At 45.2% G+C, this 12,260-nt stretch overlaps 1 protein-coding gene across 14 annotated transcripts in view; it reads left to right on the top strand.

Moving 5' to 3' along the window:
* SEMA4G (semaphorin 4G) overlaps positions 1–12,260 on the top strand; it is a 102,640-nt gene that overhangs the window by 77,565 nt on the left and 12,815 nt on the right. For all 14 annotated transcript variants that reach the window (XM_035133617.2, XM_035133615.2, XM_035133609.2 and 11 more), the window contains 4 exons: positions 5,243–5,336; positions 5,953–6,066; positions 6,418–6,584; positions 10,792–10,961. In XM_035133617.2, coding sequence (XP_034989508.2) covers positions 5,243–5,336; positions 5,953–6,066; positions 6,418–6,584; positions 10,792–10,961 — 545 coding nt within the window. The remainder of the gene's footprint in view (positions 1–5,242; positions 5,337–5,952; positions 6,067–6,417; positions 6,585–10,791; positions 10,962–12,260) is intronic.

Genomic DNA, 12,260 nt, shown 5'->3' with positions numbered 1-12,260 from the left:
GGGGCACATGGAGGGAGGTGGAGGAGAAAGCCCTGTTGTGCAAGCAGAAGTCCTTGTGCAGGGCTTCCACTTAATAGTGCTGGTTTGGTGACTCCTGCCCCAGGGTTAAAATCCCTACTCAGCCATGTGGTTCATGAATGATCTTGGGAAGTCACTCTTTCTCAGATGGCCTACCTCATGGCATTTGTGTGAGGGGTTAAAGGTCACCCTGGGCTCCTTGTATACACCATCCTGAGCTCCTTGGTGGGAGGATAAGAATACACACTTGCACTAGATACACATGCATACTAGAGATATAATAGAAAATCATCATCAGTGTAAGCTAGCGGCTGGATACACAAAGGAGCTTTGATAAACAAGCCATTTAAAGAGCTTTGCAGGCAATTTGGGGTGATAATGGAGGTGTTATTATGAAGCTGTTTCTCAGTTAGCAGAACCCAATTTCCTGAAGCATTTGTTTTTGCTGCAGAGTAATGGTTCTTTAGGGATGCAGGTGGCACTGTGGTCTAAACTACTGAGCCTTGGGCTTGCAGATTAAAAGGTTGGTGGTTCGAATCCCTGCAACGCGGTGAGTTCCCCTTGCTCAGTCCCAGCTCCTGCCAACCTAGCAGTTCGAAAGCACGCCAAAAGTGCAAGTAGATAAATAGCTACTGTTCCAGCGTGAAGGTAAATGGCGTTTCCATGCGCCGCTCTAGTGTCAGTGTTCCATTATGCCAGAAGCAGCTTAGTCATGCTGGCCACATGACCCAGAAAAACTGTCTGCGGAGCGGACAAATGCTGGCTCCCTCGGCCTGTAAAGCGAGATGAGTGCCGCAAACCCAGAGTTGTTTGTGACTGGACTTAACTGTCAGGAGTCCTTTACCTTTTTAAATGGTTCTTTATGTACATTCAGACCCAAACACACACACAGCTTTGGAGCTGTATGATGGACCCCCTCCTCCTGCCTCGCTTTTTATTTATTTATTTGGGGCAAGAGGGGACCTTAGTAAAACGTGTATGCAGTTTGTTAATTTGTGTACAAGCATTTGCCTCTCGTTTTATTATTATGAAGACAGACATTAGTAAAAGGAGAGCAATAAAAAAGAACAGAGGGGCAAACTGTACCCTTTCAGTGATGGCAATGCCTCCTACCTGAGGCACATTGCCCTACTAGTGATGTGTGTGGGGAGAACCTTGTCAGTTTAGGCAACTCACCAGAACACTTTATTCTGATGATCGAGAACTCATACCTCTGCTCTGTTGTCAATACTACAAGTGACTTATTTGAACTTTCCTCTACCACCCAGTAGTGTTTCCTGCATCGTGCTTAAAGCAGCAGATTCAAAAAGCTAAGGCTTACTATTTTGTTCCAAAACTAATTGTTGGAGCCAACCTAGTGCAATTTCACTTTCCAGGGCTGGACCACCAATAGGAGAATGTCCAGGTTTGGCTTTGCCAATGATTGTTTTTCACCCAAAGTTTATTTTTTATTTAATTATTGATTCACATCCCACACTTAACAATGCAATCCTTTGTAAGTTTACTCAGAACAAAGTCTCATACAGATCAATGCTGCTCACTCCTAAGTAAATTTATTTAAGGATGCAACCTTAGAATTCCAATAATGCAGCAGGTAGCTATTATTGGGATGTTTTGAGTGTTAGGGTCAAAGATCAGAAAGCAGGTATGTAGTCTTCTGTCACTGACACCAGTACATGATATTTTAGATGCATGTACTACATGCATGGGATAAACAAGTTTTCATAAAGCCTCCCTTCCCGTGTTTTAAATGTACTCAGATAATGGAAGAGCTGAGATCCAGGTAGCTTCAATGTGAATTTTCCAGATACTTTGTCAAATTTGTCAAATGATAAGAACATCTCTCTGGAAAATAAAGTGTTAGCTCTTACAGAGTTAAAGAGTGGCCATATTTTCAGGAAAGAGACATTATAAAACCAATGGCTTTGGGGATAAAGTAATCCCATTTAGGACAAAAGCTCTTCCTATGTTTGCATCAACTATTGGTCATGCTGGACAAAGAGCATTGTGATTGATTCTGTAGTCTAATTTGGCTGTTCTACAGAGAGCATTCCACCTTTAGATTGATCACATTGGCTGTAGAACCTCTCTGTACTAGTTCCTCAGCATGTTTATGCAGGATGTCAGAGTCCCACCAGCCCTCATTCTTTGAAACATGTTGCTCCCCAGAGTCCCAGCAGTCATAGAAGCAAGGAGGTAACATCTTTCATTGAACTAATTGTCTATATTGGCTAACAAAGATGCTGTTCCCCCTCCCCCCTCAATTTGCAGCCTCTAGATACCTGCCACCTGTTCAAACAGTCATTTAGATGGATCATCTTCTATTTTAATAACATTTTCTATAATCCAGAGCTTGCCCTGGACAGTCTCATCTATCTTGTGTTCATTTTTGTGCCTTGCCACATTTCTGCATGCCATTTTTAGCTTCCCTGCCCGTATGCCTCTCTTCTTGCATTTCTGTGGAAAATACACTTGGTTAGAACCAGTACAATGCCGCTACCCCAGCCTCAGCTTAAACTGTGATACACGTGTGACCTTTGAATAGCTTCTTTAAAGTAGCTGGGCTTTGTGAAGCTTGTCCCAGAGATCTCCTTTCCAAGGCAAGCCGGGCAGCCAAGGACCTTCGGAAGAGAATACATTGATAGCATTGGCCTCATCTCTGCCTAACTAAAGGCTTAAATCCATCAGTTAGGGTTGAAAATCTGCTCTGGCCAAGACATTTTCCACACAGGCTGCCTCCTTTTTATATCCATTATCTCTGACTCACACCCCAAGCCTACCTGTTATGATACTGATTGGGTCATAAGAGGCTCCTGAAGGATAGCTACCCTCACATACTTTGCTGTTTAGCAGCCCCTTCATCCACCTCTTCTTTCTTGTTCTTTGCTTTGCCAGTAGAGTTGTTCACTTTTTTAAAAAGCCATCACTACCATACATCACTGAGGGTTTAAAAATTTCCCCTGCCCCTCCCCGGATGGGTTTTCTTTATAATACCTGTTCTCAAAGCTGTTAAAGAATTCCCTGCATTCCTGCTCTTTTCTTTACAAACAAACCTTCCACAAGTGCCTGGTGCTCTCATCTGAGCACCCTCCAATGCATTAGTCTCCTGCTGGAAATAAGTTGCTTTTGACTGATCTATGGATTTTCTGAACAGCAGGAAAAGGTGCCATTTGTTAGCCAGCAGCAGGTTCTGCTACTCCTCTGCTGTTGGAATGCTACAATCAACTGCAATCCTCTTTATCTTTTGCTATCTACCTTGCTTTTCAAAAAAAAAAAATCAAATGGTGACCAACAGAGAAGCAAAAATAAAATAAAGATTAACTCTAACAAGTAAATAGGTATCGGCAACGTAAGAGAAAACCAAAACAGCAGCACAATGTAAAGCCAGTGGGAAGACCAAAAAGAAAGAAAACCCAGTAACATTAGATTCAGACTGATGCTAAAACACACACACAAACACAGTCTGCCAAAACCTGGAGGTCTTCATGGACTGGTGAAAGGCAGGAAGTTCTATGTGCTCACCTGCCTTATCTTGGGTCAGCACTAAGCTGAGGCTCAGAGTTCAGCATCTATATATTGGGATCCATGTTTGTACAAACTGCACTCCCAGGCTAGTTTGTACTTTGAACTGCACACCACACCCAGAGCCAAGAATTATGGTTTAATCAGAATCCTATCCAAGAAATGGGCCTGCTTCTTTTAGCTAAAAGTTCAGATCCAACCGGCTGAAGCTCCTGAATCACTAAAACATGAAATAAGGAGATTTGGACCCGATCCATGGCTTGTTTTGTACAACAGAGGGCTACCCTACTAATTGAAAATTAGAGCAGAATCTCCTCCAAAGACTGGTGAAATTGAGCAGGTTCAGGTGGGAGGCGACAGTGCTTAGGTTATCTTGGTCCCATCTATTTAGGGCTTTATGGTCAAAACCAGCGCCTTGAATTGTGCCTGGGAGCCAGTTGGTGATGCAGTAATTGGAGTTGTCTGGCATGCACACTTAACTTGCTCAGACTTTAAATCTGAGCAACCATACATAGGATCAGGCTTCTTCTTTGGCCCTTGGTATTTGGATTCCTGTTATAATCAGAGGGAGTTACTGAAGTTATTTTAGGAAAGTTAGGAAAGGCAGAGATCAGTGAAAACATTTCCATCAAGTTGAAATAAAGCTATGATGCATTCCCATCAGTGTTTGCGTTTCAGTGTAAACACACTTCCTTCACTGACACCAGCTTAAATGGGATGGGGTGGAGGGAGGAATCAAACATGAAATACGCACACATAAAACAAAGGACTGTTTGTAGTCTCAGTGGAGAATTGGATGGTTTAATTGCCCAAAATAGAAACTGAAGTAACTGGACACAGTTTATCACCGCCCCAATGTTTTGTATTAAGATAAGTGTGTATTTGTGGTAAGCCACTTTGGACACAGCTCACTGTGGAAAGGTGGCATATAAATAAATATTTCACCAAACCTCCAGATTCTGTTGCGTACATTGTGGTGGTACTCATGCAGGTTTCTAAATCAGTGTGATGCAGAGCACAGTGTTAAGTTTTGGAAGTGGCAGATGTCGGTTTTAGATCTGTGCTAAGCCTTGAACTTCCATGCCTGTGGCAGCCCAGTGGGTGATCTCAAGAGATTGTTGTGAAGATAATGATATAAAAATGGCAACAAGTTGTAATGCCCAAAGCATGAGTTACGAGCTGTTAGTCCCTGATTCACATCTCAGCTCATCCTTGAGTTTGTTGGCTCATCTGAGCTAAGCCGTTGTTCTCTGAACCTTGACCTCTCGTCTGAACATTGGGTATAATACCACCAACCTATATGACAAGCTGCTGAAGATTACTGCAGAATCGTCAACTAAGTGCTGAGATAAAACAACTGTGCTTTTAAATGTACGGTGTGGGTGTGGCCCTAGACCTAGCAATCAGCGCTACTGGAACTTTAGCTCAGTGGGGGACTCTTGGGCAGTGAGGGTTGTGAAGGAATGAGAGTCTTTGCCACAAAAAGCATCCCATTGTTACCTTTGGAGAGCTCAGGATCTAACGGGCCCTGAAGACCTGTCTCTTCTCTCCCCTCTGAAAGAACTGTCCTACTTGTTTCTTTCCAACCCGTGGCCTTTGGTCTTCAGGATCATCAGAAGGATTGATTACTTTAACGGATGCAAGCAAACCCTGTGACCCCCTGCCCAGAGGTTGATCTGTTTCTTCTCTTTGTGTTCTGCAGGATACCAACAAGTTCACACTGCCCTCTCACTTTGAGGAAGGGAAGGAAAAATGCCCTTACGACCCAGCCCGGGGCTACACAGGTCTCATTGTGGGTATGTACATGCTTTCTCCTCCATATAACAGTTCTGCTTGGAATCCAGCTGGAGTGGGAAGAGCAGGCAGTGCCTCCATGCCGTGGGTGTGTGGTGCTCCAGAGGAAGGCCATGCTCGCTCGTCATCCATCACCCGAGGGCCCACTGCATCTCTATCTCCCCCATCCCTTCCAGCACTTATGTTTCCTTGCTCTTTTTAATGTCAGAGCAGCTGTAACCTCCCTGCCTGTGCAGCACCTCGGCCTCGCTAGCCACATGGTGCGGCTGCTTCTCTTCCACTCTAAATGTGGCCGGAGTCATAAACCAACCAGGTGCTGCTGCATGACAAAATGACAGGGAAGTTATGGGTAGGTGATGCTCTGGTTATTCCTCGAATGCTCTCTTGGTGCCTAGCTCTGTAAGGGAGTTATTATGCACCGGCACACACAAAGTCAATAAATCTCGGGAGCGGGTGTGTGGTTGTTATCAAGGGTGTGCTTTTCCTGCTTAGAGCAGGTGCAGAAGGGTTAGCTTAACAAGGAAAGAAGCCTTTCGGGCCAAGCTTTGTTAGAGTGATATTGATCAGACACTCCGAAAACTGGCCTTTCCTTACTACTTTTGCTCCATTGTCTCGCAGATGGCAGTTTATATACGGCGACGCGCTACGAATTCCGCAGCCTGCCAGACATCCGACGCAACAGGCACCAGCGGATTCTGAAGACCGAAGAATCCCCCTTGCACTGGTTGAATGGTAAGCCCCACTAATCCCAGAGCAGTACCTCTGGGATCTCTTGTCTCTTCCCACACTGGAGGTGGCGGGAGTCTTGTTTTTGTAAGGCCCTAGTACTGGTAGTGGTGGTACATTTCCCAACTCTGAAGCCAGAGCATGTCCCGTTCCACTGCAGAAAGGAGCCTAACTGACTCCTGGACAGATCTGAACCCAGTTTGTTCCTGGTTTCCCTCTCTGTTGCCTATCCCATAGCCATGACACCCAGGCTTGAGATCATTTAGAGTTGCTGTGTGAACCCCATCTAGTGCCTCCTTGGGTAGCTGTCCTCAAAATATTGTGCCAACCCTTTCCCTCTCTCTTTGGTGTTTTCAGATGCTGAGTTTGTGGCATCCGTGCTGGTCAGGGAGAGTGTGCGCAACCCTGTGGGTGATGATGACAAGATCTACTACTTCTTCACTGAGAGAGCAGGAGAGGAGAGCACTTCTGTATTTGACAAGGCACAAGTGCCCAGAGTAGCCAGGGTGGCTCGAGTGTGCAAGGTAAAGAGATTGGTGTGTTGGAAAAAGCTTGAGTGTGCTGAAGGGCATCAGGAGGATTAATTCAGAATTTTATCTAGGAGTGCTTGGTGGTAGTCATTTAAAAATGCCCCTCTAAGCCATACAGTTACAGAGTCATTAATTTAAAAGGGAGCTTGGAATCAAATGAGATGTGTCATGGAAGATCTCTTGCAGGCCATCCTGATATCTTGGGTTAAAAGGAATTGTGGGGGTAAGCTTTGCATCAAGGATATAGTCCTAGGCAAGGGTTTTTCCCAGCTGTTTCTTCCTGTTCTATTTTGATAGCTTTATCCCTTGCAAAAGTATATGTTGGTTCCTTCCCCCTCTGTCGTTTCTTCTTCTTCTCCCGCATGACTTGGCAATATAGAAATCTATTTTTTAAAAAAATAAAGTCATTTCCAGTCTTTTAAAAAAATAACAGTTCAGAAAAGGTCAAACAAAAACATTACTCTTGAAGTGGTGTTTGTACACTCGACCTTTGGAGACACATGGCTGACTTTCTACATTCAAAGAAAAAGAACTAGGCTATGCAGATAAGTATCATCAAGAAACACTAGAAAAATCCCAGGTGCTTGGCTGCCCAAGTGCCCAAACATTGGATGATGGCACCTGAGAATCTTGAGCATAGAGCCAACCTTTGCATGGGACAGACTACCTCAAATGTTAAATACTTAAGAGTCTGAATTACACACACACCCCTATCTCTGACATTATGTATAAAGAGGCTCAGGCAACTCATATATATGAATAACTCACCCCAAGAAAGGCTATAGGGAGAAGTAGTAACTCATCCAAGTTATGAATGAATGAATGAATGAATGAATGAATGAATGAATGAAGACCTAAAGGCCCTTTTTCCTGGTAGGGTGACCAGATGGCTCCTGCATCTTTAATAGTTGTGCGCAAGAGAGAAATTCAGCAGGTGCAGTGTTATGTATTATGTATTTAGTTTGACTGCAGTACTCATTCTGGCCACCATGGCTGCAGTTCTTACCCTGCCCATAGTGGCTGCAGTTCTTACTCAGGTCTACAACATGCAAATGAAGGATTGAGACTGCTGTTCGCGGATTGGGTAACTAGGGGAAGTTTGTTACTGTTGCAAGTTACTGAGTACTGTATAAGCCAGCCGGCTAAGATATTGTGCAGTCCAGGACTCAGAGCTGAAATAAAGAGCTGGTTGTTTTAAGAGCTGTGTCTTCATCCATCTTTCCCACGACTCAACATGCAGCTTGCTTTTTCACCTGAATGCTGCATGTGCTGGCAGGTGATGCTCAGGCCTGGTGTGTATCTTCAGTTAAAACTAGAGTTGAATATTTGACTGAAGGGAGCAGGGCCACTTCTTAAGCAAGATCCTGATGGGGTGCAGGTTGTGATGGGGTGCAGTGCGCAAAGCAGCCTGAGAGGTGCAGGCCGAAGTGCAGTTTGGTCAGCCATGCAGCCCAGCATGCAGCTGTGGAGGCTTGAGCCTCAGCTTTAGCCCTGCATGGACCTGGTACTTTGCTTCAGCCACCTGTATATTCCATTTGCACGCTGCCAAGCCCTTTGTTGCTCAAGTTCTAGATTGCAAAGCCTTATTCACAAGTTTTATCTCTGGCAAATATAACCATGATTATCCCTGTTAGCCTATTACTGTTCTATCCTGATTACCCTGTTGCGTCTCTTGAGATGGGTAGTGTCCATGGCTAAAACCCCTTTACAGCCCCTTTGTGTTGTTCACTGCTATAGCAAAACTAGCTACTGGTGCTTAGGTGCCATAAAGCATCCAAAATAAAAGGAAGAGGCTGAGTTTGAACCAGGGAGATTTGCAGTATGATCCTAACTGTGGTTGCCATATGTCCTCTTACGTCCTCTTTTTCATGCGTAGTGGTCATAGTGATCTGTAGTTAAAAGCAGAAGTTGGCAAATGTTTCCTCCTCCCCCCCCCTTCAAAATACGGCAACCCCAACATCATAACCCAGAAATAAGTCTCACCAAGTTCAGTGGGACTTAGGAGGAAACACATGTGCTTGGGATAGAAAACCTAGGTTTCCTGCTCAGCCAGAAAATTCTAGAGATCCTAAATCTGAACCTGGCCTATCTCACAGGGCTATTGCAAGGATAATGTCAAATGATCCCTTTGGCACTCCTTGAGCTGTAGTTCCAGTGTGGGGGAGGCTAGCTAGATTTTTTTTGTCCCGGGTGAAGTCTCCAGAGGGGCACCATTGAGGATCTCAGCCCCCCCCCCTCTGTATGCAAATGCATGTGGGGAGTGCCAAACTGGGTCTTACACCCGGGTGAAAGAAAGCCTAGTTTTGCCCTTGCCTTGAGGGTGGTGGCAGGCTGAGGGGAGGATGCAAATGTGATAAATGAAAAGGGCTAACCAAACCAACTGCAGTATACTGCAAGTACGGGCACTGAATCTCTTCTGCCTGTGATGCCAGAGCACAATTAGCTCAGATGGAGGTGATACAGGCTTCTGTCTGTGCTCATGGCAAGGTGCCCTTGGCCCCAGAATGAGCCCTATCACTCCAGTGACTGCGGCAGTTAGCACTGGAGTTGGTGCTCACGAGGTTTTCGAGAAGGGAGGCTTGTCAAAGCAGAAGTCCTTCCACTGGGTCTGCTCCAGGTGCTGCCAGCTCTGCTCAGGGCATTGCAGTGAAACCCACATTCCCAAAGAGGCTATGCTGCCCACTCCCAACCTCTTACGAATGCAAGCCTCCGTGGCTTGAGAGCCAGAGTATTCCAAGTGCATCTAAGTGAGGGCAGGGCAGAGTCAACAAGGCTGCATGGGATCCATCTTTCAGCTGTTCTGACAGATGGTTCTGGGCCCCGGGAGCATCCAGGACTCTGCTTGTGGCTCTGAATTTATGCATCAGTCACCTTGGCTGGTTATACAGTACCTCAGTCCTTGTAACCAGGGCAGCAGCAGCAGCAAATTGGAGCAGGCAGGGAGAGAGAGAGAGAGAGAGAGAGGAATGGGAGAGTGAGCTTGGCCACGAGAGATTTAAGGAGCTTGAGATGTGTGCCTGATCACAAGGTTAAGAGGCTATTTGATTACTGCACATAAGTATGTTCCCAGGGAGAAAGCGCTGGGAGGGAGGGAGAAACAAGAGTTGGCAGCAGGATGTTAAAGCTATGTACAATCAAATTGGAAACCAGGTTCTTACGAACAGAAACAAAGCAACAAGGGAGATTAGCGCCAACCGTTTGTGAAAGGGATGTGCGCCATTACACCCAGAGCCCTGTGTCTTTGGCATCAGGTGTTGCTTGTTTTCTCCAGGGCCTGAGGTTTCAGTTGCATCTTGGAACAAGAACGGTCTTATCCGGAATACACAAGTTCCCCCTTGGCATTGTGCTCTGATCGCTGGGTTTTGTCACTACAGGGGGGAGGGGCGATCAAGCCTCTCTCAATCCTCCTCCAAACACTGGTCTTGCTGCGTTTGACTCACAGGGAGGCAGAAACACTTGCTTTCAGTCCAGATTAGTTACCCTATTGTAGCACTGAGAGTTGTTCAGGGGGCTCATTTTACAGTAATTTTGAAAAAGTATTGAGCCTTTCCTAGAGTGAACTAAGTTGTTAATCCTGGTTTGTTAATAGGCAGTTATTTTCAGACGCCATGAGCGCAGACCCATGTAGTTTCCCAAATGATGTGCATTTAAATGATTTTGATTTAAATGTTTAGAAGCTGCTGATCTGTTTCAGTAAAGCTCCAACTGGAGATGAGTTGGAGCCATCCTAGAAGACCTTGGTCCCAGCTTGGACCAAACCAACATTAGTGCAGAACGTTCTCTTCACATATACCAGTAGAATGCCCCTTGTTTATGGTCACAGTTTCCACAGGGGTAGACCTCTTGCAGCAAAACCAACAAAGAGCCTTGAGGCACATCAAAGTCAAACACATTTATTATGACATAAGCTTTTGTGGACTTACAGTCCGCTTCATAAAATATATGAAGCGGAACGTAGTTTATGAAAACTTGTGGCATAATAAAATAGTTGGTCTTCAAGGAGCCACAAAGCTATTGATTGCTCATTTGTTCTCCCCTCCCCCACTGTCCTTGGGCTTTTCATGCGGTGAAACTGTTCAAATGGGACCTTTCCACTTTGTTGGAATCAGAGTTGGCCTTGTGCTTGGCTTTGCCTAACAGATATCAACTGAATTGGAACTTGGCTTTAGCCTCTGCCTCTCTTTCTTTTTCTGCATTCCAGAATGATATTGGTGGCAAGAAGATTCTCCAGAGGAAATGGACATCCTTCATGAAAGCAAGGTTGGCCTGCTATGTTCCTTACTATGAGGTACTGAAGGATGTTTTCAGTCTGGATGGTGGCGACTGGAGGAGCACCGTTTTCTATGCAACATTCACTTTATCAGCACAGTGGTAAGCCAAGCATGCTAGCTGTGTGTTGGGTACTCAAATAACTGTAACTGTTCTGAAAAGATACTGTACATGGAGTCTGTTGAATTACACAAGTGCCATGTGCTGCCACCAGCAAAAACAAATGAAATACAGTGGTGCCTCGCTAGACGAATTTAATTCGTTCCACAGGTCTTTTCTTATAATGAAAAAATTCGTCTAGCGAGTCCCATAGGAATGCATTGAATTTTTTGAATTGTTTTTTGCCCATAGGAACGCATTAATTGAATTTCAATGCATTCCTATGGGAAACCGCGATTCGCTAGACGAAAACGCATTCGTCTAGCGAGGCAACCTCCGCTCGAAAAATCCTTTCGTTAAGCGGAAATTTCGTTAAGCAGGGCATTCGTTAAGCGAGGCACCACTGTACTAGGGATTATTAGGTAATGGTACAGAACAGAGCGCAGGACGTGTCACGGTACCCTTGAGTACCAAATGTGGTTCTCAATCTCCTGCCTGCTGCATTGCAGAACTTGACTTGCAGTATGGTACAGGACACAGACAAAGCATTCCAGGGAGCATCTGCATTCACTTGGGCAAATTGGTTCAGTCTCTGTATTCCAAGGCAACAGGTATGGATTCACCCCACACCTGAAAGGTTTTCAGTGCCTGTTGTGGCACAATCCAGATGTATGCCACACTGTTCAAAGCTTCATTAAAGACACCAAAAGAAAGTAACTTGCGTTGAATGGAAAGAATGCCATTGTCAGTTGGTCCTCAGAGTAAAGAGGCTTTCAGCTGCTTAGACTGCGCTGGCTCTGCCAGTACCACCTGCTATATTCTCAGATACTTTTGCCCTCTGCTTCTGAGTGAGGCAGGAGGCTTGCCCCTCTGTTTCTAAGGCTGGCCTGCCTGTGCTTTTAAGCTGGATGGGGTCCACTGATGCTTTCATCCCACCTGAGCTTTAGTCAGTGGTGTGATGGTGGATGGAGGCTTTCAGTTTGGTTGCCAGTAAAATCCTCCTTGCCCTTGTAAGTATTTTGGCACTTGTGACTGATTCAGTTTGCCTGAGTCTTTCTTGCTGAGGGCAAGGAACAGATGGGACACTATGAGCACTTTGTGAGACAAAAGTCCTATGGGTGAGCATCAGTAGAATAGATTAATAATAGCTGCATATGCAGGAGATGGTGTGGGATGGGATGGAAAGCTTAGCATTCTGGAAGGGCTCATTTTGGCTTAATTGGGAGCAAGGGCCAAAGTGTTCGCCATATGGATTTTAACCACAGCAATAGCTGCTGTGCGACTTCACTGTTTGTAGACTGA

The sequence above is a fragment of the Zootoca vivipara genome, chromosome 5 (assembly GCF_963506605.1).
Source record: "Zootoca vivipara chromosome 5, rZooViv1.1, whole genome shotgun sequence".
Taxonomy (NCBI): Eukaryota; Metazoa; Chordata; class Lepidosauria; order Squamata; family Lacertidae; genus Zootoca; species Zootoca vivipara.
The sequence above is the reverse complement of the archived record's forward strand: the minus strand, read 5'-3'. Positions and strand labels throughout refer to the sequence as shown.